Source organism: Simochromis diagramma, unplaced genomic scaffold (genome assembly GCF_900408965.1).
Source record: "Simochromis diagramma unplaced genomic scaffold, fSimDia1.1 OVJJ01000565.1, whole genome shotgun sequence".
In the NCBI taxonomy this organism is placed as follows: domain Eukaryota; kingdom Metazoa; phylum Chordata; class Actinopteri; order Cichliformes; family Cichlidae; genus Simochromis; species Simochromis diagramma.
Window position 1 is genome coordinate 2,346,527 of NW_024387304.1, and position 26,948 is coordinate 2,373,474.

Below are 26,948 nucleotides of genomic sequence, written 5' to 3' on the forward strand. Positions count from 1 at the left end.
AAAAAGAACAACTTGGTTGTTGTTTTTTTGTTGACATTCATTCCCTGTCTGTGTGATTATATCTTTTAAAGCAAGTTGAACCTTTACATCTTGGCCTTTTGTCTTGTTTCTGTTAATCTGTATAATCAGAGCATGCAAGATACCTGTCATATGTCTAAGTAGCAAACTTGCACACTGAAGATTACAGTTAAGAATAACAATAACTGCTAAATTTCACCACTGAATCAAATAAAAGGCATTATTTTTAAATATCCATCACGCAAAGCAGACAAGAACATATAAGTCTCAAAAATAATCATGTATTGTTCTAGCTAATTTGTATAAGTAATCTGCATCACAGATGCAAAGTACTTAAGATTTAACCATATCTTTAGACTTAAAATTTATTTTGGGGTACTGCAATTTTGTGAGTAAGGGTACTTCTGGAGGATTAATTTTTCCACATCCATAACTTATGTCATAGTATTAATCAATACATTAAGGCAATTGCAACATTATTTTTTTGTTCAACTATTCGTTTCACAAATTCTGGTGCTTTTAATTTGTATGGAGCCCAAGGCTTTTCATTTCCTGCCACTCTCCGTCACTTCCCTCCCAACCAAGCTTCTCTGTTGCTAAGGACTTCACTTGCTACCTGGATGTGGATAGAGAGCGAGCTTGTCATCTCGTCTGAGTACTCTTACTACAAGTGATTTTGTGACGCAACTTAAAAAATAAATAAATAAAATAAAAAGCAACATTTACAAAAACATGGCAAATGCTCACCGGAAAAACGTTTTGGTTACTTCATGTTTGAAAACGCCGGTAGACCCGCACACCAAAGCGCCGTTAGCTTCGTATGAACGCGAGAGAGTCCTGCCGTGCATGGTTACAGGTCACGTCGACAACCAGGATTACGAGAAAGAGGTAATTTTTACTGAGTTTTAATTGTGTACAGATTCCGATTATCAATTACAACACCTGCCTTTTGTTTAAAAATCCCCTAATAATCAGCCTGCCAGCCCCCTTTTACTGACATGAACCGTAGCTTTCTGGTTAATTTACAGTTAGTTAATTTAGATGTTTCCTTTTCCTCAATGGTGGAGGAAAATCCACACAGAAAGTGAATTACTTACATGCTGGAGAAAAAATTGCAGACTAAGTCACTGTAAATACTTTAATCCTGCAAAAAAAGTAATTTATTGTTCCGACAATTGTTAAAATTTATTTTTAATAATAATAATAATAATTTAGTAATAGTAATTTAACATAGATAGACCCCCGGTCATTCTATACAGACCTTTACATTTATTGTTACTGGGATCTTTGACATATTACAATTTGAGACATTGTATTTTGAATATTAAGTTTAAACTGTCTGTCTGAACAGAGTAGAATCAGCTATTTGTATTTAAAGTTTTTTTTTCTCCATTATTATCCAGACTTTACTTTGTGAAGTAAGCCACACACTGTTTCTGATCTGGTTCCAACAGGCCGTTGACAGTTTAAGGTCAGCCTGTGTGGTGGAAGGGATTTGATCTGTTTAATTTGTTTAGCATACTATTTGTGGACTTCCATCTCAGCCACATTATCAGATGTCACATTTAGTGTATAATCCTAAAATCACTCATCTTCTGCTGTTCTTCCATCAAGGATCTTGATAATTTAGTAAAAAGTTGTGAAGGCAGACACCTGATGTAAATTGTGTGTCTGCCTGTCGTGCCTCAACATATGGTCAGTGTCGCTGCTGTGACAGCATAATAGGCTTAGTCCTGGAGGAGTGCTCAATGAATGGTGGTTAAGCCATTATGTTTGAAGATGTAGGAACATGAAATGGATCAACGTGACAGCTTCACAATTCGTATATTTATTCCATGCAACATTTAATATACTGAATCCAAACATATATTGTTCAAAAAGTTATCTAATGATGACCTATTCTGGTCATTTCCACCTCTGTATTTTGCCTCTTGGACTCTTCTAGAATAGCTTTGCATGATTCACACTCAGATATTACCTATTCATCTTATACTGGGACTTGATACAGCCCCTCAGTCCATCCTCTGTCTGAAACAAGCTGTTTTAGCTCCTCTCCCTAATAAGCCAGCAAACTTTCTCATGATTTGCTGCCGTTTGCAAATTGAAGAGATAAACAGCAGCTGGAAGAAGCATCTGACCCCACAGTAAAAGTGTTGGTGAGATAAGGATATCCCCTATCACTGACACACAGAGCCAAAAACAAAACGAGAATGGAAACATCTCATGTGGCTCACAGAGGTTACTTGTACATTACCTGACCTCTTTATTGTTATTATGACTCATTATTAACTTTGATCATATTTAACATAAGCATCCAACACTGGAACAGCATATCCATCCATCTTCCTCCACCTATGCAAGGTTGCAGGGAGGCTGGAGCCTATCCATGTTGCCATAGGGCGAGAGGCGTGGTACACCCTGGACAGGTCACCAGTCTGTCGCAGGGCAGTGTATAAGTGCGGTGTATTTCGGTCACTTATTATATTTAGATATAAAATGGCTGCTGATTGCAGTATGAGATTGTTGTGACTATTTCAGATGGAGTATGAGGACTCAGGCTCTGATTACTGTGATGAGGACTGCGCTGGGACAGGAGGCCCTTTCATGATAAACAATTATAGAGCAGCAGGAGATCGCCTCGACCTCAGTCAAATCTTCTTCTCCAATGAGGAGTACTACAGCAAGCTGGAGGAACTGAAGAAGGCCCACCTGCACACCATGGCAGAGCTGGAGAGCATGTATTGCCAAAAGCTGCAGCTCAAGTCCATGGAGCCATTAGATATGACAGTGATGGATGGAAGGCAGAGGTGGGTGGGTTTTGTTCAGTATTATGTAAGGAACTAAACACTTGTTCATTGTCTTTCTGTATGTAAAGAATTTTTGGAACAACACTAAACAGACAAAAACCCCACAAAACATATAGTGAAGCTATGCAAATGTGAACCTGTGACCATAGTCCTTTTCTGATTAGAGAAAAGCACACAACTTTTGTATCCAACAATAAACCAGTGATATTGACACTTTTGACAATTTTAAGAATTTTATGAGGCTTTTATATAGTTGGAATTTATTTGTTTAGATTCTGGGCTGCTGACTGGACAAAATAAGCTTTGAGAAATTGTGATTGACATTTTTCACAGCATTTTCTTAAACAAAACTAATAAATTGAATAATTGGTATTATTATTGATGACTTTTATTCAAGTTTGTTTTTTCTTCTTCTATTTTTTTTTTTTTTTTTTAGACTGCCGTGGGTTCATGCTACTGCTACAGCTTCACACTGTCATTTGAGGAAGTCTCACTCTGCTGTTGAACTCAGATGGGTCTCTGGGCATTCAGACTCCTCAGATGAAGATCAAACTGCCAGCAACAATGTTGAAAAAGGCATACTGTTTTTCCCCAAAGAGCACATCAAGAATATGTGGAAGGACTTTAAGCTGTCCCCCTATCATGCTCACCTGTCCTCTGCTTCGCTGCGCAGTCTAACAAGTGACCAAAATAAACCACAAAAGAGAACAGGGCACAAGAAACAGAGGAATAAAGATAGAGAGCGGGAGCACTGGAAAGATAGAGTAACCGTCCCAAAACCTTTCCAGATGACACTACGTGAGGCTGAGCAGCGAAAGCGAGGCATAAAGACACGCTCAGAGATTGAACTGGAAAACATAGAGCTGCGACGGCAACTGGAAGAACTGACGGAGTGTCAGAGGAAGTTCCGTGCCAGCCCCGTACCTGCACACATTCACCTCCCACTTTATGATGAGCTACAAGAGCGCAACGAGGAACGACGGCGAGCCATGCGAGAGCGAGAAGAGCAGCATCTCCGGACCATACAGAAGCCATTCAGCTTCCTGGAGCGGGAGCGGCTGAAGAAGGAGCAGAGACAACTACGTCACCTGCAACCATCTGATCAGGAGAAAGTGAAACCCTTCAAGGCCAAGCCTGTGCCAAAGTCTGTCTACATAGCAGCATCAGGGGAGCAGATGAAAGAGGAGCAGCTGTATCGGTCTATCAAGATACAGATGAGGGCTGAGGAGATGCTTCACAATGCTTCCATGCCTCCGAGCATGCTCAAACGACGGCTCAGTGAACGGAAGAATCGCAAAGATGTCAAAGCTGGAGTCGGGGGGGATGATGGCTTTTCACACAGGCCGCAGATAAACAAAGAGGTACCAGATTTCAATGCCAGTTATAGGCGCTTCCAGAAGCATCTGGAGAAACGAAAAGAGATAAAGCCTGCGACTGCGTGTGAACCATTTGAGCTGAGGACATCACAGATTTCCTCACACCGGGAACGGATCCTGACTGATATCGAGAAGGAGCAGAGTAGCCCTCGAACACTGCGCTGGCCATACATCAGCCCTGGGCCAACCCGGACGCCAAACTCAAGCCTCTGTTCATCCCTCTCAGGTAGCCTGGAGGTCCTCCCTGCCAAAGTCACAGATGCCACAAAAAAGCGCCATGAGGCCGTGAGGTACCACCTTAGGGCACCAAAAGCTTCCATCATTTTAGTAGAGACAGTGAATTGTCCCATTTAGACAAAGTCCTCACCAGCTGTCTTCCGTGATTAAAAAGAAGGCCTCCTCCCAGCTTCCCCTGCAACCCTTATAGCCAAATACACTTATATAGCTTGTTTTTGCACCCATAAGCTTAATTACCTGCACTACCTGTAAACATTCCTACATCCATGACCAAATTTTCTACCTGAATAGGAAGGTGCTGCAGCAGAGGAAGAAGGCTGAGGAGGAGGAGGAGCGGTGGAGGGAAAGGCAGATGCAAAGGGAGAAGAGGCTGCAGGGGCTAGTTCTGAAACGTGCCCAGGCCAATGACCCCCACCTAGCTCTTTCACAGACCCATCCAAACAAGCTCAAAGAGTTCAGGTATGCTGAAAACAGCGCTACTTTCACTCTAAGCTTTGCTGAGCAGGTTTTTGCAAGAAACGCTTGGTTGCAAGTTCCTATGGCCATGCATTCAAGTTGAGTTTTATATTTGTCTTAAAGTAAGGAAATGCACTTTTTTTCTTTTTCCATGTTCTTTAATGAGAAAGATGATCCACTGCACTCTTATGTTTATAGGAAACAGGATCTTCAGCGCAGGAAGGAATACAAGCAGGAGATCAAAGAAATGCAGGAGAGAGTGAAGGGAAGGCCACTGTTGTTGGAGCAAGTTGCACAGGTGATTGTGTAACCACTACATAGCCACATCATATCACATCATCACCTGCATGACAAACCTGCTGTCTTTCATCTTTTACTACACCATTTGGGTTTTATCATGACGATATATGTGCCTCTAAAGATTTAAAAATGTGAGGGAAATTAGAACGAAATAGCTTTTAATTCGATGAAACAACAATTACAAAGAAGCCAAGCAGTAAATATTCATGTGCAAAATGTTAGCAGAAATCTTTTCTTGCTGGAAAGCACACAAAGCATCCATTAAATGCATTTCAAGTTTTTGGTGAAATATAACTATTGTTTTTCCAGCTAACTTCACAAAAGAATTTCCCTTTGAATAAATGAAGTCTTTATCTTATCTTATCTTATCTTATCTTATCTTATCTTATCTTATCTTATCTTATCTTGTCTTGTCTTGTCTTGTCTTATCTTTATCTTATCTTATCTTATCTTATCTTATCTTATCTTATCTTATCTATCCACTCTTGTACAATCCGTGTGTCCTCTCGCTCTCTCTCTCTCTCTCTCCCTCCCTCTATTCTCCTCACTCCTTCATTCTACTGATAATCACACACAAACATTGTATCCAACAACAAAATTATATCACACTATGACAATCACTATGATACTTTCTCTCTCTCTCCCCCTCTCTTTGCTGGTTTTGGTACTTTATGTCAAATCAGTGAATTATGTCCACGATTTATGAGTTAGGAAGTAATAAAAGAAGTAATAAAAATTAATGGCAGTCATCATTTTTATGACTATAATAAAATTATAATATTACATAACTCGGTAATAATCAATAATCATATGAACAAAAGATGTATGATCATGAAAATATGGTGATGGAATAGGATGATGAATAAGCTGTTTAACCTCCTAGGACCTGGCGTCCACATATGTGGACATCACATTTTGGGTTATTTAGACCAAAATACTCAATTTTGCTCTACAAGGGCCTGATATCCACTTACGAGGACATTATACTGCTACTGTTCTATCGAAATTTTAAACAAATATCCTCATATGTGGCTCTCATTTTTCTTAGAAACAAAAATCAGGTAAAAAAAAAATCTGGTCATTCTTTGTTTTTACATTCATTGGGTCCCAATCAGCCCAAATATCAAAGAGAAATCAAAAATGCATGCTGTGGAAGAGTTCGGGTCTTAGGAGGTTAGGATAGAAATTCAAACTGTGGAATAATTTATATTTTTGTGCTGCTATCATTTTAAACCAAAAGGTTTACTTTTTTGACCAAAAATGCCACATTGGACCCTTATTTGGGGACCAAATGAATGCAAAGTCTTCTTTACTGGAGGTTAAAAATGGCTCTTTGGCATTTCATTAAAAAAAATCTGAAAGAGTAATGTTGTAAGTGGGAATACGCCTGAATGTGGTGAGGGGACCAGCAACACTGAGTTGTGGAGCAGCTGGTAAGGACTTGTGTATTTCTACAAAGTCTGCAAAGCTGTCTTGGTTGATTTCAAAAACTCTGCGTACTTGACTCGTCAGAAGGCCATAAATTCAGCTCATTAGTCAGATCAAAACTGTCCCACGGTCTCTTAGTGGCTGAAGCGAGAGCCTGCCTCTCTGAAATGACTTTATTGATGGGTCTGGGAGAAGTTCAAGATCATGGCTAGGGGTTACAGTCAGGGGGCTATTTCCGGTAGGTGAAAGTCAGGCAGGCGAGAACTTCTGGTCACTCAGAGTCGCTGGGGTTGAATGAGGGTGAAACAGCTGTTTCACAGCAATCAGGTTAAACCCGGCCTGGTTTAACACATTTTAACACACACACATACACAAGTACCCAAAAACAGGGTCCTGCCAAGGTGGCATTTCTTGTCAAAAAAGTAAACTTTTTGTTTAAAATGACAACAGCACAAAAATATGAATTATTCCACAGTTTGAATTTCTATCTCAAACAACCTATTCATCATCCTATTCCATCACCATATTTTCATGATCATATATTTTTTGTTCATATGACTATTGCTTATTACCGAGTTATATCATAAATATCATAATTTATCATGATTTTATGATATTTATAAAAATTGTGACTGCCATTAACTTATATTACTTTCTTTATTACTTCTTAAGTAATTAAATGGAATATGTTCTTTAAGTAGAACATATTCCTTCTTTACAGTACATCTTTAATTATTCTAATAGTTTGAATTTGTCCTGCTGTAACAGAGGAATGCCAAACAGGCTGCAGATAAACACTACACCAACACCCTGCATGGATGTGACGTGACAGAGGAGTTTATCAGCTGTAAAGCAGGCAAATTAGGATCTTCACCCAAATTGTCTCCATCCAGCGAGAGCAAGCAGAGGTAAATCTGTGACGCTTACAAACTTACTAAACTCAGTATTCTATCTGTTAATAAGTAGTTGGTACACTACTCATTATGTTCTTTTAATAATTAGTGACCTTGAGGAAGCAGACCTGGGTTATGAACCAGTTCACTATAGGAAAGTCTTCCTGGATGATGATGTGGATGATCCAGCCGAGAAAGAGGGAGGAAGAGCAGACGAGGAAAGCGACGAGGTCTCGTCTAATTACCAAGACAGTCACCACACAGAGAAGGATTGTCTTGGGGATGATTGCCATTATTCTGATGAAAGTTACCAATACTCAGACGATCACGAGAATTACTCAGAAGACAGTGAACATGCTGCTGACACTAAGGAGCAGGAGGCAGAGGACTGATATTTTAAATGTCATCATGTGTTCTTTCTCTGAGAGAGAAATCTGACCAATTTGTGAAAGGTTAATGTTTCTTTATTATAGGACTTTCAAGCTTGAGCTGTCTTGTTTCATCCCTTGATGAAACAAGACAGCTCTGTTTCATCCCTTGAAACTCACTATTTTTTCTAGTTTTCTATCATTTTTGTGTCATGGCTGTGACAGATGTGAATGATTGCATTATGTGATTTCATTACCATACATTTAAGATAACGACTTTATTTTACTTACTAGAAAGCATAACAGTAACATAAATTTCATGCTTGAGGAAGTAACTTCAGACACAGCCACAAGCCATTGTCACAACACACACTTTGACTTGCCCTGTTAGGAGAACCTTGTGTTTCACTGGTCTTTTCTAGCACTCCATTATCAGAATGTGTCCTGAATTAGTACTAATAGTTCATATTTGTTGTTGTGATGTACTGCTTTAGTTCTTAACATTTTCCCACTTTTTTAAGCAGTGTCTAAATTCAACTAAATCAAACTATCACTGAAAATAAACTTAATAAAGAAACAGCAAAATGTAACTTGAATGTTTGGAGTATATTCTCAGATAGTTATATTATTTAATTGTTAAATGTGCATGTTTTCTTTTAGCACGTCAAAATGTGTTATATATAAATACTTAATCGATAGCTGTCCTTTTTTGTATTGGCTTAGAATAAAAGATTTCTAGTTATGTGAAATATTTCATTGACTGGCATTCCTGGACACATGGCCTCGGTTATATCATGACGACTCGTGTAGAAAAAAAGCCACTCATTTAAGAACTAAAAATGGTGTAATTTGGTTAAGCATTTAAGTAATTCAGTATTTGTTGCTTTGGGCCTTAGGCAGAGGTCAGAGTGGAAGATAAACAGGGGGAGGGAGATGAGCCAGATTGACAGCTTCAAACAGCCCATGATAAAGCGTGACGAAATCAATGGCTGAACCAATTAGATGCTCAGTAGGCGGGTGCTTAGTCCAAATTTTACGCGGCGCTCGGCGGGTCGAAACACCGAGAATGAATATCCCGGTCTCAACCGGTTTTAACCGGTCCGTGGTTGGAAGCGTGAGCTTAGAGGAAGAGCACACTTGCACGCACTTAAACATCTTTGCTTCCCAACAGTGTGTGCGAACAGAACCAGAAATAAAACGAGATTATTTTTACTTTGTGACCCGGAATACGACTCCAAGTCTGACTACGTGAAACTCTGGTGTTAGCTTAGCTTGATGTTACATTAGCCAGCGGACCTAAATCATTGACTTTTCCATTAGCACGCTAAGTTGCTATTAGCCTGGTCGGATGTAACTGGTAGCCTACCAATTATGTTTCAGAGTGGCTAAAGACAAGAAACGTCGGATATTCTTTAATATATCGCTAAAAAAAATCGATGAATATCCAGCTTAACAGCATTTTTAAATTACGACTGTTGGTGTAATCGAGGAAAGCTACTATTAGCTTTTGGCTAACGACTTTTAAGGGCAGCGTAACGTAAACGTGTGCCATGAGATAAAGCTGCGAATTAGTTTGTATCGTATTTAGCGGTTTCACATTTAGGTCTTCTGTTAGAGCTCACATTATTAAAACCATCACTAGTTTTCGACGAGCGGACACCAACTATCAGGTAAGTCGCGTCTGATCACCATTAACTTATTAAGGCTAACGTCGGGGTGTATCGGTTTTGAAACTAACCACCATTGGTAATAATAACCGGTTATAGAACTCAGACGTCTTACAAGTTATTGTACTTGGTAAACTGGTACCTTTAATTGCGCCCAATAGTGGCAAACGGATCTGAGTGGACGTGTGTTGAATGCAGTATTTGCGGGTTGGCGGCGCTGTTTCGTGTTTCGCCAGTTTATTGTTTGTTTCAGTGACTGTCATAACTTTACCACGAGGGGATGGCAAAACCGGAATAACCTGTTTCTGACTTATTTATTTCTCCAGAATATCGGTTGTCGATTCCATTTTTTTTACGTTCCACTTATCTAGTATGTGTTAGTATTTACAGTGTAAATTTTCAACACTAAAAGGCTTAGTTTTTAGCACTTGTACTGCAAATTTTAATCACAGATGCGGTTCTTTTGTGTTTGGTAGTTCTTTTGTTACTTTTCCCCCAAGGAAAAGTTGGGGTTAAGGTTTCTGTTTCTTCGTTTCCCCTGTCAGAATCTCTATGCCAGCAGAAATGACAATGTTGGCAGATCACCCAGCCAGACAGCTGCTGGACTTCAGCCAGAAATTGGACATAAATCTGTTGGACAATGTTGTCAACTCCATGTATCATGACATTGGATCCCAGGTGTGTTTTATGTGTTTCACCTTCAGTCAAAGCAGTGCTACTTTCAAGTCCCTAATGGGTTTGGGAGCTTGTCTTGTAGCAAATACATGTATGTTAAATTGAAGTATACTTTAAGTTGCTCTAAACCCACTGCTACTATGTTGCTCTTTTCTAGCAAAGAGTAGCCCAGGAAGTGCTCACAAACTTGAAGGACCACCCTGATGCTTGGACGAGAGTCGACACCATCCTGGAGTTCTCTCAGAACATGAAAACTAAGGTGTGAGCATAACAAGCATGTATTAAGGAATGCTAGGGCCTTAGACGAGCTACATTATTACACTGTTGAGGACCAGTGTATTAATGTGAGCTGAAGCTTATTGCTTTATCCACATAAGGCTTAGGCTTTCAGGGAGGTGAGGTGTGAGAAATCATTATGATTGACCTAGTGTTTACTGGATATCTTGTACAGTCAATGGGTCATGCTTCACTGTCTTTAAATAAGTAGTTTTTGACAGCCTTACATGCTGTGCCTTTTTTTACTAGATCACGGATTTAAAGACTCTTGTGATGCTATCTTCAGTTGTCAGTGCTGTCAGAATGTTTGTTTTGGGCTTCTTTTGGCATTGCTACTGTCTCCATTTGTGTATATAATGGCTCTGAGACTGTGCTTAGTATGCACACTTATTTGTCTTTGGTCTAAGGTACACACAGCTGCTGTTGCAAGAGAGTTAAATGCTTAACTCGTAGGGCTTGAGAGGTGCAAGTGTTGAAGGTTAATGTGTCCATTTATAACAGTTCAATTATTATAACAATGCCAATTCCACACTTGTATATATTTTGTGTAAGAACAGTGACTAAATATGTGGCTGAAGTCTACAATTAGTTTTTTACCTGTCAACACTGACCAAAGGTCATATATGATTATTGCTTTAAAAGAAAAAAGAGAGAGACACACACGTTCCAACTATTTGAATATTGCACACTCAGAAAAAGGCAAAGTAGTACAGTGAGAGACATACATTCTGGTATATGTATTTAAACAGAAAGTTACATAAATGCACATTACAAAATAACCGAATAAAATTATTAGTTATAAGTTATATAGAATAAACATTCAATGTGCTGAACAGCAATGATCTTTTTGAACATATAACAGGACATAGTCAAACCATCAGGGATCAGTGCTGCCTGAAGCTTTTCTCAATAGCCAAATCAGTCAGCAAATTTAAGGTTCCACTGTTTTGCAATCAGTTGACCAAAATCAGAAATTTCCCCGAAGAGTGTGGGTGTAAAGTCACTGCTGCAGAATTAGCTTGTGAATTCTCTGCAGTCATTACCACATGGTGCTTTTCAAAAAATTAAAGGTAAAACCAAGTTTGAGCTAACTTTGTGTATTTTAAAAACGAACTACTACATCTAAACTAACTGGGGATTAAAGCTTAAGTGGGAAGTCTGTCATGAGCACAAATATCTCTTAAACTTTACAGTGTAACCTGAAATGCATCTCCCTAAAGATGTAACTACAAGTTGCAGCCCACAGCTATTGTGAAAGGCCTGTTCAGTACCTTTGATTCATCATGTGAATTCCTTTGAACTTCTTCACTGCAGTTTTTGAGTTTATCAATGAGAGAGCAGTCATCATCTCAATATATGGATTAATAATCAAAGCATCAATAAGGACTTTAAAATGATCAGGGGGGAAATCCCAGCTTTTTGTTTTTATCTACTAGCACCATATATAAAACAGCAGGATATAACCATATGATAATTAACACATATTATACCATGCACAATTGGCCACTTACGTAGGTTATGTTGTAGGATGCACCGAAAAAGTCTAAATTAGGCCTTAGCCTGTTACTGATAACTATGTTAATACACCCATATAAATATCTTGAAAGATTCATTTAAGCTAAAGGTTTTTCTATTAAGCATATTATGACTTAATAGTGTTTATCTTTGGTAGCTGATATTTATCCACTTACGTTTACTAATTACATTAGGTCACTTCTCACTCGCACCAGTAGCTGTGTATCTAAACTCTGCCGCAGCCAGAGCTGCACCTTCGCAGCCATTGCTGGGTTCTCCTTCCACAGTCAAATAATTTGCACAATTAAATGTCTAATTACTTTGTGAATTCCATTACATAATTGAATTTAGAATATTCGTTGACAGCCCCAGTAATATCAATGTCTAAAGACCATGGGTCATCAATTTTGGGCTGCACAAAGCTGTCCACATGGGGTCACCGTGGAGACATGACAGTGCAAAGACTCTCCTGAGGTTAGCTCTTGTTTTTGCTTGTAAATCGTGATGAAAGGATTGAGTCTTTTTCAGAGCTCTAACTCATCTTTTCTTTTCTTTTTTCTTTTTTCCCCTCCCAAATAGTATTATGCTCTTCAGATTCTGGAGACAGTCATCAAAACACGCTGGAAGATTCTTCCAAGAAATCAGTGTGAAGGTAAAAATCACCCTAATGACATTAATCAGGATATCTGTGTGTTTTCTTCCTCAGATATGTTATTTGTCTGAAAGGTGCAGTCAGTTTTCTCTGAACAACACATGTCTGTGTTTTCAGGAATCAAGAAGTATGTTGTTGGACTGATTATCAAGACTTCTTCTGATCCTGCGAACATGGAGGTAAGGTGTCCTGCGTGATATGGTGCACTTAAACATACTCGTGTCATTGTAATAGGGTTGTCCCGATATTAGAATTTCAAACTCTGTTCTGATGTTCAGGAGAATACTTGACACAATTTTTGATACCACAGGGAAGTTTGACCACATTGTGCAACAACAGAAGTAATGGCAAAGACATCATTTCTTGAAAAACTTGATGTGTTAATTTTACAAATGATTTAGATTTCATTATAGACTGAAGTTAAAATATATTTTAAAACATATCAATAGATAAAGGGTACAACTGCAGAATACCTAACATATCAAGATATATTTTTTTAATCATTGAAGACAAAGAGGATTGTAGAAAAACTACAAATAATAATGTATTTATGCTAATATAAAAACGATAAAAAACCAAGAGTGTTCACTGTGAAGCAGATTGAACCAATCACTCACTGATTGGTTGCACTTCAAAACTGAAGTTATGGCTGGCAACAACAAAATAAGAAATGCATAATTAACACATGGATAAATTATTCCAAAAGCAGAAAAGTATATCATCTTGTACACATCTGCCTTCTCTTCACCGGATCTGCAGCCTCTTGCTCATCCAGTGTTCACTCTGTCCTGCCTCACTCTGCAGCTCTTCACTTCACCTCCAAAATTTGCTCAGAGTAGTTTGTCACATTCTCTCCACTGTTCAGCTACTGTTCCCCTGCTGCTCTGCACAGCCAGCAACCCATCTAGTTTCCCATGTGTCCGTAATCCAGTCTGTTACTGCTCAATATTCTATCCATGACCCAGTCAGCCCTGCACCATTTATTAATCTTTTTTCTAACCATAGTCTGCTAGCTGTTACGTGACTGATTAAAAATGGCTAATGTGGCTATTGGGTAGTTGCTAATAGTTAACAGCTAACATAACATGTAACCTTTTTTATGTTTATTTGCAGAAAGAGGGGGTATACATTTCAAAACTCAACATGATCCTTGTACAGGTAAATAGGCATTTAATGTTTGATATAGTGTACATTATTATTGTTTGACATAAAGCAATGATGCTGATGATGAGCTCTATTTCTGGACTTTTAGATCCTGAAGCAGGAATGGCCCAAACACTGGCCCACTTTTATAAGTGATATTGTGGGTGCAAGTCGGACCAGTGAGAGCCTCTGTCAGAACAACATGATCATCCTCAAACTGCTCAGTGAAGAGGTGTTTGACTTCTCCAGTGGCCAGATGACCCAGGTGAAGGCCAAGCATCTCAAAGACAGGTAACTGATCTGATATACTGTATAACTTATGTCGAGCAAATAGTGGACGTCAGGTCTTACATTTGAGTACTGAATACTGAAAGAAGGAGAAATATTGGTTCATTGTTGATTTTGAGTCTTTTATATTCAGTCCAATCAGGCACAGTTAGAGATATCATATTTTTTTGATGTTGTGCATTCTCGCGTTTCCATTGCATATTTCGATCAATCATACTGCATTCCAAAACCTGCAGGTTATATTGTAATTTGTATGCATTTGTATACTGATGATTCCCCCAAAAAAGCTGTATAGATGTAAGATTGCACCTTTTGTTAACAAAATGTAGCAATTATCCCAGAAGAAGGCTGGGAAGATTGTGAACTCTGACATCCTGAGTGAGACTCCACTTTAATTGGTTTTAGCAGCAGTATGTAAAATTTACTACCATTTGTTAATCTGGTCAACGCAAAGCCAGATTGTTGGTCATTTGGCTCATTGGGTGCCACGGTAGACTCCGCTAGACTTGGGGAAAAAGGGTGAGAGCTTTAAAAAAAAAAAAAAAAAAAAAAAAAAAAAATCCAGATGATGAGTACTTACACTCCGCTCTCTTTTCCCTGTCAGCATGTGCAATGAGTTCTCCCAAATATTCCAGCTGTGCCAGTTTGTAATGGTAAGACAAACAATTTTTTTCGCAGTTGTTTTCAAAACATTTTGTGCAAGTCTCAATACCTCAAAAATTGATGTGTATAATTCTTCTCCATAGGAAAATTCCCAAAATGCCCCACTGGTCCACGCTACCCTGGAGACTTTACTCCGCTTTTTGAATTGGATTCCTTTAGGTTACATCTTTGAGACGAAACTCATCAGCACGTTGGTCTACAAGGTAAACCAGATGATACTCTTTCATTAAATAAAACTTGAAATAATTAACTCTAATACAGCGTGATACAGTATGTCTGTGAGTCTGGTTATACTGAAAAACACTGACATGGCATGGTAAGGCCAGTTAAATTAATGTTGTCACGCAAAGTGTCTAAGAAATGCTCAGATTTGCACATGGAATCAATTACAAGTAGAAACTTTGAAAAGGTTTTAACCTTAAATTTTGACAACTTAATCAGTTCAAAGGGATCCCACCGTCTGAACTATGGTGGTTCATCCTAAAGATGCATAACAATATTGTGGAAATATTGCCATTAATCCAGAACTCGTTGTGTCATTGGTTTGGTCAGGAATCAGTCATTTATTACATGCATATAAAGCAGTTGGTGCTAGATAATGATCATAAAATCGTCAAATTGATCTGAACTGGTTACAGCTGCAGGGCTCACAAAACTCGCTAGCCCGACGTCCCGGGGCTAGCGAGTTTTGTGAGCCCTGAGCTGACTAAATGTGAGTCTCTGTCACTATCATAGTTGTTGAGTCAAGGCTGTTAACCAGCTAACTTGTATGCATGTAAGAAATGCATTCCTTCATCACAAATTATAGGAGCAAGAAAAATAGACATGTCAGCACTGACCTGCTGTGTTTTCTTTTTCAGTTCTTGAACGTACCCATGTTTCGCAATGTGACTCTGAAATGTCTGACTGAGATCGCTGGTGTGAGCGTGAACCAGTATGAGGAGCAGTTTGTCAACCTCTTTACCCTCACCATGTCCCAGCTCAAACAGGTATGCACTCAGACCCAATTAGTATTGAGTGCCTCTTGCATTAATTGCACTCAGTGTTACAACGTGCTTACAAATACCGTTTGAGTTATTACACACAAATCTCCAACCTTCCACCTCCACAAAAGGTCAACAGGCAGCACAGGCTGTCAGTCTCTCAGTAAAAGAAAGACCCAAAATAAATGTAGATTAAGTAAGAAATTTTCCTTAGTCCATTCAGAAATGGGCATAAATGTTTTTCAGTGTGTGTATGTGTGAATTCAACAGTTTTGCTGAGTTGCTCTGTTTACAACAGCAGATAAGTTTCAAAAACTGCCCAAATACACAAAGCATGAGAGGAAGCAGTGGATAGTTTAGTACTTTCTGTTCACAAATTAAAATACAGAGTTTTTAGTCACCTTAAAACCAACTACTTTCACTGTGCTGTGTATTGTGAATGTGCTTGTACAGAGTGCCTTAGGCTAAAGTGAAGAGTTTAATCCTTTCTGAGACCATTGCATGAGCTCAGGCTTTTCTGAATGAATCATGTAATAATCACAGCTGTGTTTCACACACAAGAATATTATGTCGTCTGTAACATTGAGCAGACTGACATATGGTGCTATAGCAAGTCAGGTCATAGGCTTTATTTGTACTGTAGAACTGTTTTGTTGTAGCCCATTTTATGTTGTACATCAGTGTCTATCAATAGGTAAACTGTACTTTATCAAACATTTAAACTCTTACTTGATAAGTCATCGTTTATTCTCTCCAGAGTCTCTGTACTAAGTGCTTTACTATGTACTTTAGTACTTCAGGCTCCACTCTGACTATCTAAGAACAAAATGATGCTAGTGCATGAGATGGAGAAGTTTTCTGCGTAGCTGTGGCCTGACAAATTATCTGAACAGAAGATTATAAAATGTAATGAATATAAGATCAGGGTGTCTTTAGTTACCAGAAAATTTTACATTTCTGAAGTTATAAGTAAACCTGGTCCTTACTTTACATGATATTCATTAAAACATTCCTTAAATGAAACTATACTAAACGTTATCTCCCAGTATTCCTTAACAGGCAGTGTTTCTGGTATAACTTTGTGGTTTATATTCTAGTTTTAGATTAAAGTTGAATCTTGAGTGGTCTCATAGTTGAGTATAAGATAAAACTTGATTACAGCAAATGCAATGTCCACAAACAAAACCCCAAATGGATTCAATGAAAGCAAGTTTGAAGATAAATTAATAATTATAAGGCTTTGCAGTAATCTCTCTCTTTTTTTCTTTATTTTTTGCTGTTTGGCCAGATGCTGCCTTTAAACACAAACATCAGAGTGGCGTACGCCAATGGGAAGGATGACGAACAAAACTTTATTCAGAACCTGAGCTTGTTCCTCTGCACTTTCCTCAAAGAACATGGCCAGCTCATTGAGAAAAGGCCCAACCTACGCGAGACACTCATGGAGGTAGGCGGACAACACAGCAACACAAACGAGAACATTTTCACTGTTTTCCTTTTTGTTTGTTTGTTTCTTTCTTTTACATCATGTGGACCCTGAACTCTCATGTTGTGGCTTACAGTCATTTTTGTCTATATTAGCATCCCTTTCTGTATCAGGTGACTGCCAGATTTTCTTTTTCTCCTCATGCATTTTGTCCTTATTACTAGGGATGGGTATCGTTTAGGTTTTATCCGATACCGGTGCCAAACCGGTACTTTTGAAACGGTGCCGGTGCTCAAACCGGTGCTTAAAGAATGGAGAACACAAAATTGGTCCAAAAACCTCTCATGTTCAGCTGTTTTTTTTGTAAAAAGATAACAATGTTAGCCTTTTCTGCAGCTATGGGGCATATATGGCATCACTCTTGGCTGGAAGCAGGGCTTAAACAATGGGAAAAAAAACACAAACTTTGTCCAAAAACCTCTCATGTTTAGCTGTTTCCCTCTTTTTCTTTGGTCATTTTAGCCTTTTTGGCCAGGGTGAAGGGAGTATCTGCCATCAAACAAGAAGACAGCCGCATGTAGCTATGATGATGTTTGCTAGTTCACCTTACATGCATTAATTTAATAACATTGTTAGCCTACTCAACGTAAATTACACACGAACAACATTAAGCTACTCACGCAGAGAAGAACGGCTGCTGCTGCCATCATCATCCTCATCATTTCTGCTACACTGGCAGGGCTAGGGGCCAGGACTCTACTCTTCGGGTTTTTGGGGGATGTTGCTAACTCCGGGTCCAATAACAGGCACCACACCCACAGTAGATGCGCTCGGTGTGAGGTCTCGCAGCAAGCTATCAAATACGGCGCATTTTTCGGCTTTAAAAAAAACAAAAACATTATGCGTCGCCAGGTGTTTCATCGTATTTGAGGTGTTACCTCCTTTGACAGTATCACAGTATCAGCTTAAAGCACTTGTTGCTGCTGAGTTTGCATCTTTTGCTGTGAAGTACAGCCAGACTTTTGACCGCTTCACCTTGGGACATTTTTAATCTGTAGCTCTGCTCTAAAAGAACGTGCCTGTACCTGGACCCGCCTACTATCCTCGGAAACGTAAACTGATTGGCTAGAATTCAAAGTGTATCACAGCTCATGGAAAAAAAAGCACCGAAATAAAGCACCGAAATGTGTGCTGCTTTTCGGTCTGGTTACTACCGTTTATGTCAGAACCGGATACCGGTACCCATCCCTACTTATTACACTTTTGCAATGGTATACATTTTGAAGCAATTACACTGGGATGGTCGACCTTTCTCTTTTCCACTTAAATAAGTATAGATAGTTAATTGTTCTGGGAACTGTGAAGAATGAGAGTAGCACAGGAAATATCAGTAATCTGTACTGCAATTTAACCATAAAAAGGCTCATTAATTTTGATTATGTAAACATAACTTGTCTGTTTGTTTTATGAAATATAAAACGCTAAGGACAAGTGGACCAGGAAATCAAGAAGTTGCTTAAAAAGTAAAAGGGAGATTATTTAAATTACAAACTGTACCATTATATTATCTTCATACTATATTTATAGGACAGCCAATGAAGACTACTTGATTATGCTTGAAACCAACAAATTCAGGGCATACTATGTCCCACATTTGGTTAAAGAAAGTGAGGAATATCCTGAGATCTTTTGACTTTAAAAAGCTCACTATAAAGAAGTGTATTGCATCTGATCGTGTTATAAAAGTTTTCTGTCTTGCAAATGTCAGTACTAAAGCACTGAGTACATCCATACTGAACGAATAACTGACCTGAGAAGACCTAGTTGTCCTATATCTGTTCTGAAGCACAAAGATTTTAAGGATAGGAAACATCTTCATAAATGCACCTGAGATTATGTTGATTCCAAGAAATGGAATCCTTATCACTTACTTTTACACACAAGAAATCAAAATTTATAAAACCACGGAAAAGTGTTTTGTTTCAGTCAGACTTTTCCAGTGAGTCCATGAAGATGCCAGAATCTTTTCTTTCACAGCTGATTTTCTTCTTTCAGCTTCTTTTGAGCTTCTCATCTGTGAGAGCTGTGATTCTTGACTGGCTGGTTCTTTATTTTTGTCTGATTTTGGAGAACCCATTTACAGTGTTATGTAATTGTGGATGACCACCACATTTTACCTACAACAGGATCATTTAACTAGTCTGTGACTGACCAGAAGAGTCATGACATAATAACCCCCACATTAAAAAAAGAATAGAAGTTTGAATAATGACATACATCCCTTTGTTTCATCAGTTGACTTGAAACATTTAAAGTTGTCCAGCCTCACCACACTTTGTCCTGTCTGCAGGCGCTGCACTACATGCTGCTGGTGTCAGAAGTGGAGGAGACGGAGATCTTTAAGATCTGTTTGGAATACTGGAACCACCTGGCAGCTGAACTCTACAGAGAGAGTCCCTTCTCGACTTCCAGCACTCCACTGCTCTCTGATGTCCCACCACGCAGACACCTTTACCTACCTGTGCTCTCCCAGGTTGGGCTGCTATTACGCACGCACACACAGAGATTGTATCCTCAAAATGTCAATGGATTAAGAGGTCACACTCTTGTCCCAAATGCAACTTATCATTATATTGAACAGCATTACAATCATATTCTTAGGATTATTTATTGGTCATATGTTTTTTTTAAATGGCATAAAATGCTTGCAAACATCTAAAACAAAATAATTGCATTTTTTACACTGTTCTTACAAAACTGATGTGTCTAACTGACTCTCTATATCCCTGTCTTCTTTCAGGTGCGTCTACTGATGGTGAGCCGTATGGCCAAACCAGAGGAAGTGCTCGTGGTGGAGAACGATCAGGGCGAAGTGGTCAGGGAGTTTATGAAGGACACAGATGCAATCAACCTTTACAAGAACATGAGAGAGACTCTTGGTAAGTTGTTAACGGTCCTTGTGACTAACTATAAAATATTATATTTATAATATTACTTATTTATATTTATAAAATATTTTAATTGTGCAGTTTTCAGGGGGTTTTTCTCACTGTCAAGTTACGTCCTGTATGTACCAGGCTGTTATTCAACATTTAAGACCTTTCAGTTGTAATTTTATGCTTCAGTAATGTATGCTGCTCCTGTGGGGTCTCAAAGAGGATTAGATTTTTTTTCTTTAAATTTATGAAAACCAAAAATGGGTTTATTAAAAGATCTGGCATCTTGTTATTAAAATGGTGTGGTCAGCAGCACTTACTGGTTATATTGGCACTTTGTATTAAGTAACTCTCTCTTTGTGCACAGTGTATCTGACTCATCTGGACTATGCTGATACTGAACGCATCATGACAGAGAAGCTTCACAACCAGGTGAATGGCACCGAGTGGTCGTGGAGAAACCTGAACATGCTGTGCTGGGCCATTGGCTCCATCAGCGGAGCGATGCATGAGGAGGATGAAAAGAGGTTCCTTGTGACTGTCATCAAGGTGAAACATACATTGTTGTAGCACATGTCATTAACACAGTATGGCATCAGTATGGCTGAAAAATATGTTTAGATTTTGTCAGTCTCTGTAACACCAAACAATATAAATTGATTAGGTGTGTTACAATCGCAGGACCTGCTTGGCTTGTGTGAGCAGAAAAGAGGCAAAGACAACAAGGCCATAATAGCATCAAACATCATGTATATCGTGGGTCAGTATCCTCGTTTCCTGCGAGCCCACTGGAAGTTCCTCAAGACGGTCGTCAACAAGCTGTTTGAGTTTATGCATGGTGAGATATTTTGTGCTGAATTTTTGTGTTTTTCTGATGCTTGGTGTTAGGAGAATGTTGAAACGATGCAAAGCATTGTTACACTAAATCTCATTGGCTGCTGTCAATGAATAAGGCTTATTGTGATTTTGTTTGGCTTATTCTCTTTTTCCTCGCACAGAGACACATGATGGCGTTCAGGACATGGCATGTGATACTTTCATCAAGATAGCCCAAAAGTGCCGCCGTCATTTTGTGCAGGTTCAGGTGGGAGAGGTGATGCCCTTTATAGATGAGATTCTGAACAACATCAACACCATCATTTGTGACCTGCAGCCTCAGCAGGTGAGCCCTGCCCAGTGTCTGGACTTATTCACGTGGTTTTGTTATAGTTCTGCTGTTAAATAGGTTTAAGTGCGTCTGTCAGACTTTCACGGGATGGAAATTGTGTTTTGCAGTAGAACTTTTCGTTTGCTAAGTTCCAAACCTACATGTTGACAAAGGTCTATGTTAGAATTAAGCCCAGTCCCATTCCTGCAGGTTCATACATTTTATGAGGCAGTGGGCTACATGATTGGAGCTCAGACAGACCAGGCTGTTCAAGAGCTTCTGATAGAGAAATACATGCTGCTGCCTAATCAGGTGTGGGACAGCATCATCCAGCAAGCCACTAAGGTGAGGAACCATGTAATGTGCCAGTGCTGTTACATTGTCAATAAGGCAGCCTGCAGCCCACTTCTGTTTTGTTAGTGTGTGCTTAATCTTTAACATGGACTTGTGCTACAGAATGTGGATATCCTGAAGGATGCAGAGACGGTGCGTCAGCTGGGCAGCATCCTCAAGACAAACGTCAGAGCCTGCAAAGCTGTTGGCCATCCCTTTGTTGTCCAGCTAGGACGCATCTACCTGGACATGCTCAACGTCTACAAATGTCTAAGTGAAAACATTTCCTCAGCCGTCCAAAGCAATGGTAAGTTTATGGGCTCTCCCTCAATTTATTAACCAGACTAATGTTTGAGCCTTATCAATAAAGTACTGTTAGACTGCTTACCACATAAAACCTACAGTAGTAAAGAAATGGGAATTCAAGCACACAGCATCACTGTTGTGACAATATAACCAGTAAATCACAGTAATAATTGTCCTTTTTGACCAAAAAAATAATGTGCAAAAACTTACTGCCAAGTTTTTTGATGAAACCCTTGAATGTTTATTCATCCTCAGTATGTGCTCGTTGGAGACGTCAGCCACTTAAACTTGTTGGTTTTTCTCGTTTGTACAGGTGAGATGGTGACTAAGCAGCCTCTGATTAGGAGTATGAGGACCGTAAAGAGAGAGACGCTAAAATTAATCTCTGGCTGGGTCAGTCGCTCCAATGACCCTCAGATGGTGAGCCTGGCCTTGTTTTGTTTCCTCTAGTCTGTTCTCTAATGAAACGGATTCAAATCTGTGTTTATGGAGACTTCTGTTTCGAGCAGTGATTCATATAAAACCCCTCCTGCATTTATTTAGCAATGAAGAAATAAATGGTGCAGGTAACAAACTGAAAATTGTAATAACTGCTTTGCATGTAAGCATGGGTTTCTTTTCCCCTCAGAAACAATGAAAAGCTTAAATTAGATTATTTTTTTTTCCTGCTATAACCCTAAGTATGACCAAAGCATGTTCTTTCAAACCTTCACTGTCTCTGGAAAATGGGCACTATTATTATTTTGAAGCTAGAGTGCAAATTAATAATGTTAAAATTGTGTTAATGAAACGCTTAACTAAAATCTGTCATGGTTAAAGTCAAATGTCTGTAAATGTAGTAAATTATTGTAAAAGGAGTTGTCAGTTTTCACCTTCTAATTATATTTTTAAGGCTCCAGTAGTTAATGGTGTGTTATACTAAAGAGTTATTCAAAATCTTTTAATATCTGTCTTAAAGGAACGAGAGAACAGCTCTTTTACTCAGTGTGATTGTTTTTAATGTACTCTTAATTTGATCTGTTATTGTATATTTTACACATGTTTGTATGGGATATTGTATTTGTTTTAAATGTTATATACCTATGTGGTATGTGACTTTTGTTGCCATGATGCCAGGTCTTTCTTGGAAATGAGATTTTTAATCTCAATGAGATTTTTTACCTGGATAAATAAAGGATTAATAAAATATGAGGGTGTGAAACACCCATCATAATTGCTGCCGTTCCTTTGGTTCAGGTGGCAGAGAACTTTGTGCCTCCCCTGCTGGAAGCTGTGCTCATAGACTACCAGAGGAATGTTCCAGCTGCCCGGGAGCCTGAGGTCCTCAGCACCATGGCAACCATTGTGAACAAGTTGGGAGTCCATATCACCGGAGAAATTCCCATGATCTTTGACGCTGTCTTCGAGTGCACTCTGAACATGATAAACAAGGTTTAACTGAGTTGATTTAACTGTATCTGATAGAATAGAATAAAAATTTAAAGTTGAACAGTTTATAACCCTTCTTAACTCCTTGTTTTCCATTTATGCCTGCAGGACTTTGAAGAATTTCCAGAACACAGAACCCATTTCTTCTACCTCCTTCAGGCTGCCACCTCCCAGTGCTTCCCAGCCTTCCTATCTATTGCCCCAGCTCAGTTCAAACTGATCCTGGACTCCATCATCTGGGCTTTTAAGCATACGATGAGAAATGTGGCTGACACAGGTCTGAACTGAAAACACTAACCCTGTTAGATTGTTCAGACAACACAGAGGGAGATGCTTTTTTTCTGCTTTTGATTCGATGTGATGTTGTTGAGATCGGGTATCCCTAATGTGATCAGCTCTGAGACTGATCATATGAGCCATAAGCTGTTCACAAGCTGTTCCTGTTTTGTTTTGTTTTTTTTGGTTTTTTTTTTTGGGGGGGGGGGGGGTTTAACAAGAGGCAGCCAATAGGTATAAAAATGCTTAAAAGTGAGAGAATCTAAACTTTTTCAACAAATGAAGTGAGACTATGTATAAGATAAGTAAGGATGGGATAAAAATTTTGAACATCTGAAGATATGATGCACAGTTAGTGTTTTTATTCTAGTGCAGTGCTGGAATAGAAATATGGAGCACAACAGTTCAAAATAAAAGTAATATACCACACAATACAATATCAAGTAATACGCAAAATTTGAAACTGACCTTACTCATATGTATGTAGTGCAGATTGTTCTCAAATCTCTGCTGATCTAAAGGATGTCACATCCTCTTTTGCAGGCTTGCAGATCCTATATACTCTCCTGCAGAATGTTTCTGCAGAGGAAGCAGCAGCGCAGAGCTTCTACCAGACGTACTTCTGTGACATTCTGCAGCACATCTTTTCTGTGGTCACGGATACATCTCACACTGCAGGTAAAGAGATTATGAATGTATCATCACACAATTATAAAGGCTTCTCAGTTTGACCTTTATATAAATACAATAATGATGCAGCACTCCATTTTCAGTGTAGTCAGGAGCCAGTTTTTTTTTTTTTTATAAGACCAGCCAGTAACTAAATAACCAGCGTGTTGTTCTGCCCTTTCTCTAGGATTAACGATGCATGCCACCATCTTGGCGTATATGTTTAACCTGGTGGAAGAGGGGAAAGTTAGTGTTGCTCTGAGTGCTGCAAGCCCAGCCAACAATCAGGGACATGTCCAGGAGTACATCGCCAACCTGCTCAAGACAGCCTTCCCCCACCTCCAAGAGTAAGTCAGCTGAACCTTGCTTTGAACTCTGCTGCCCGTATTATTACTAGGACTCCCTCTACTCACCATCACACCTATCCTGAAGCAGCTTCACTGCCTCCCGGTTCAACTCCGTATTAATTTCAAAATACTCCTCCACACATTTAAGGCTATTCATTCTCTCTCCCCCCACCATATCTCTCTGACTTGGTACAGATCTCCATCCCATCCCGGTGCCTCAGATCCTCCTCTTCTTCTTTCTGTTCCTTCATTTCATTTTATTACCGTGGGGGGCAGGACTTTTAGTTGCTTTGTTTTATTATTGTGTTCATTTCCTGTTTTTATGCTTGTCTTATTTGTTCTGTAAAGTGTCCTTGAGTGTTTTGAAAGGCGCTTTTTTTCTTGAATATGAGGCCAAAAAATTAAACTGTTGCAGAATTACAACAGATGTTATTTTTGACCACAGTTTTACAAGTTGTACTTTCCAGACTTGAGGCTCATTGAATGTTTTATCTACAGTGCCCAGGTGAAGGTGTTTGTGACGGGTCTATTCAGCCTCAATCAGGATATCCCAGCCTTTAAGGAGCACCTAAGGGACTTCCTTGTGCAGATCAAGGTGAGAAAATGGCCAAAAAAACTTGACAGCTAGAAACTGACCAAGAAAGGTATAAGTGCAAAAATGAAGATGATTATATTCTTTGCCAACACAAAACAGTTTTATCTGAGCCAATGAGCAATGATTCTTAGCTTGGATCCAAAGTATACCAACCTTTGTGCTCAAATTTACATGAGCATAAAGATATTATTCATCAATGAAAACACTGCAGACACCTGCTTCTTAGTAGAAGAATAGAATTTAAGAGTAGAAGAGTTGAATTTAAAAGCATTGGTGTTGAAACTGTATGGTTTAAGGAGCACAACACACCCAAATGAATCCAAATTTCCAAACCGTCTACTTGTGTGGTCTTGCAGGAGTTTGCTGGTGAGGACACGTCAGACCTCTTCCTGGAGGAGAGAGAGACAGCTCTGCGCCAAGCCCAGGAAGAAAAACACAAGCTCCAGATGTCTGTGCCCGGCATCCTCAACCCCCATGAGTTGCCAGAGGAGATGTGCGACTAAAGTGACCATAGCCCCCACGGACCAACTCTGAAGGGAGAAAGTTCAACAGGGAGCAAAGACATTTCCTGTTGTTTTCCTTCCAAGTGTGGTTGTGTGCAAGTGTGTGTTGAAGAGAATTGGAGGGGGGGACCCGGCACTCGGTTGTATGTCGACCAAATTCTGTCAATATGTAAATGAGAATCGCCCCTTATTACTACCCCCAACTCTGGCACAGATTCCTCCCCACCACCAGCTTCTTTTATATACATTGTTTATGTAACATGCCATCTTTTGTTACCTTCTTGCTGTCAAAGCTTTGTTTGGCCATGCATTCATTTAAACCTGCATGAAGTTGTAAGAAGTAATGGTTATTTTTTAACCTACTACATGCTTATTTCAACTTCCTTCCCACTTGTTAATATGTAATATATATATAATGTTGAAACACTTGCAATGGTTATGTGACAGATTGCTCCAGTTTCACAAGTGCCATGTGCACTGTGCAGAACGAATGTGATGTTCAAGGGGTCCATTTGTACTCCTTTGCTTCCTGTGTTTGTTGTTTTGGTTTTTGAGTGTGGGTTTTTTTTTTTGTTTTTCTTTTGTTTTGGCTTTCTGATAAATTCAGGGCTTCGGTTCCTCTGCTTTTGGATGAGTGCGTGCATATCATCCTGTTTGTAAAGCTGTCTTAGTACTCTGAAAATATAAAGTTGGCTATTTTTACAAAACATTCTGTATGATTCTCTTCTTTCTGTAAGCCTAACCTTAAGGACCTAAAATAGATAAGCTTCAGGTGCTACTGATGTGTCAGATGAGATGCAGTTTTTAAGTGAATAATCACTACACTTAAAAAGCCACTGTGGTGCCCAGTCAGTTATTTGCAGCACGCATATATGAAACATTGGAGATGTTGAACTAAATCAACTTGCACATTTATCCAAATATAGCACTTCTTTGATACTACAGAAGGAGTAATAACAAGTTTTGTTATACATTTTAAAATGGATAAATTATACTTTAGTTCAGTGATATACACTGTGCAAAAAATGACCACTTTTTAATTGAGTATAGCATCAAATTAACTAAATTCATTTTTTTTTAAATATTGATCTGGTCAGTTAGGTAGCAGAGGGGGTTAATGAGTTGCTTTTGTTGCAGGAGCAACACTGAGTCAACTCTGGCATCCTAGCATGACTAGGCCCCACACACGCCTGATCTAAATTCTATACAACACGTGGAATGTTATGTTTCCATCCAC

General features: G+C 39.1%; 2 protein-coding genes across 2 annotated transcripts; both read left to right on the forward strand.

Moving 5' to 3' along the window:
- Positions 1–116: 116 nt before the first annotated feature.
- On the forward strand, positions 117–8,579 carry fam161a (FAM161 centrosomal protein A). Its single transcript, XM_040004167.1, has 7 exons — positions 117–906; positions 2,557–2,825; positions 3,262–4,491; positions 4,730–4,897; positions 5,093–5,192; positions 7,391–7,530; positions 7,625–8,579. The coding sequence occupies exons 1-7, from the start codon at positions 751–753 to the stop codon at positions 7,905–7,907; spliced, it is 2,346 nt and encodes a 781-aa protein (XP_039860101.1). The 5' UTR covers positions 117–750; the 3' UTR covers positions 7,908–8,579.
- Positions 8,580–8,926: 347 nt separating this feature from the next.
- Positions 8,927–26,420, forward strand: xpo1a (exportin 1 (CRM1 homolog, yeast) a). The gene is made up of 25 exons (XM_040004166.1): positions 8,927–9,553; positions 10,096–10,228; positions 10,383–10,484; positions 12,596–12,668; positions 12,786–12,847; positions 13,782–13,826; positions 13,921–14,102; positions 14,704–14,752; positions 14,846–14,965; positions 15,623–15,751; positions 17,034–17,192; positions 19,522–19,704; positions 19,972–20,110; positions 20,475–20,656; positions 20,789–20,945; positions 21,106–21,269; positions 21,465–21,599; positions 21,711–21,894; positions 22,207–22,313; positions 23,130–23,324; positions 23,430–23,598; positions 24,141–24,275; positions 24,454–24,613; positions 25,112–25,208; positions 25,565–26,420. The coding sequence occupies exons 2-25, from the start codon at positions 10,103–10,105 to the stop codon at positions 25,709–25,711; spliced, it is 3,201 nt and encodes a 1,066-aa protein (XP_039860100.1). The 5' UTR covers positions 8,927–9,553; positions 10,096–10,102; the 3' UTR covers positions 25,712–26,420.
- The last annotated feature ends 528 nt before the right edge of the window (positions 26,421–26,948 follow it).

Bases quoted from the DNA above. Each gene is read 5' to 3' on its own strand.
- xpo1a (XM_040004166.1), top strand. From the start codon at position 10,103: ATGCCAGCAGAAATGACAATGTTGGCAGATCACCCAGCCAGACAGCTG. The intron at 19,705-19,971 runs GTTGGGCTGCTA...GTCTTCTTTCAG, and splicing joins ACCTACCTGTGCTCTCCCAG to GTGCGTCTACTGATGGTGAG. The intron at 20,657-20,788 runs GTGAAACATACA...TTACAATCGCAG, and splicing joins TCCTTGTGACTGTCATCAAG to GACCTGCTTGGCTTGTGTGA.
- fam161a (XM_040004167.1), top strand. From the start codon at position 751: ATGGCAAATGCTCACCGGAAAAACGTTTTGGTTACTTCATGTTTGAAA. The intron at 907-2,556 runs GTAATTTTTACT...TGACTATTTCAG, and splicing joins ACCAGGATTACGAGAAAGAG to ATGGAGTATGAGGACTCAGG. The intron at 4,492-4,729 runs GTACCACCTTAG...CTACCTGAATAG, and splicing joins AAGCGCCATGAGGCCGTGAG to GAAGGTGCTGCAGCAGAGGA.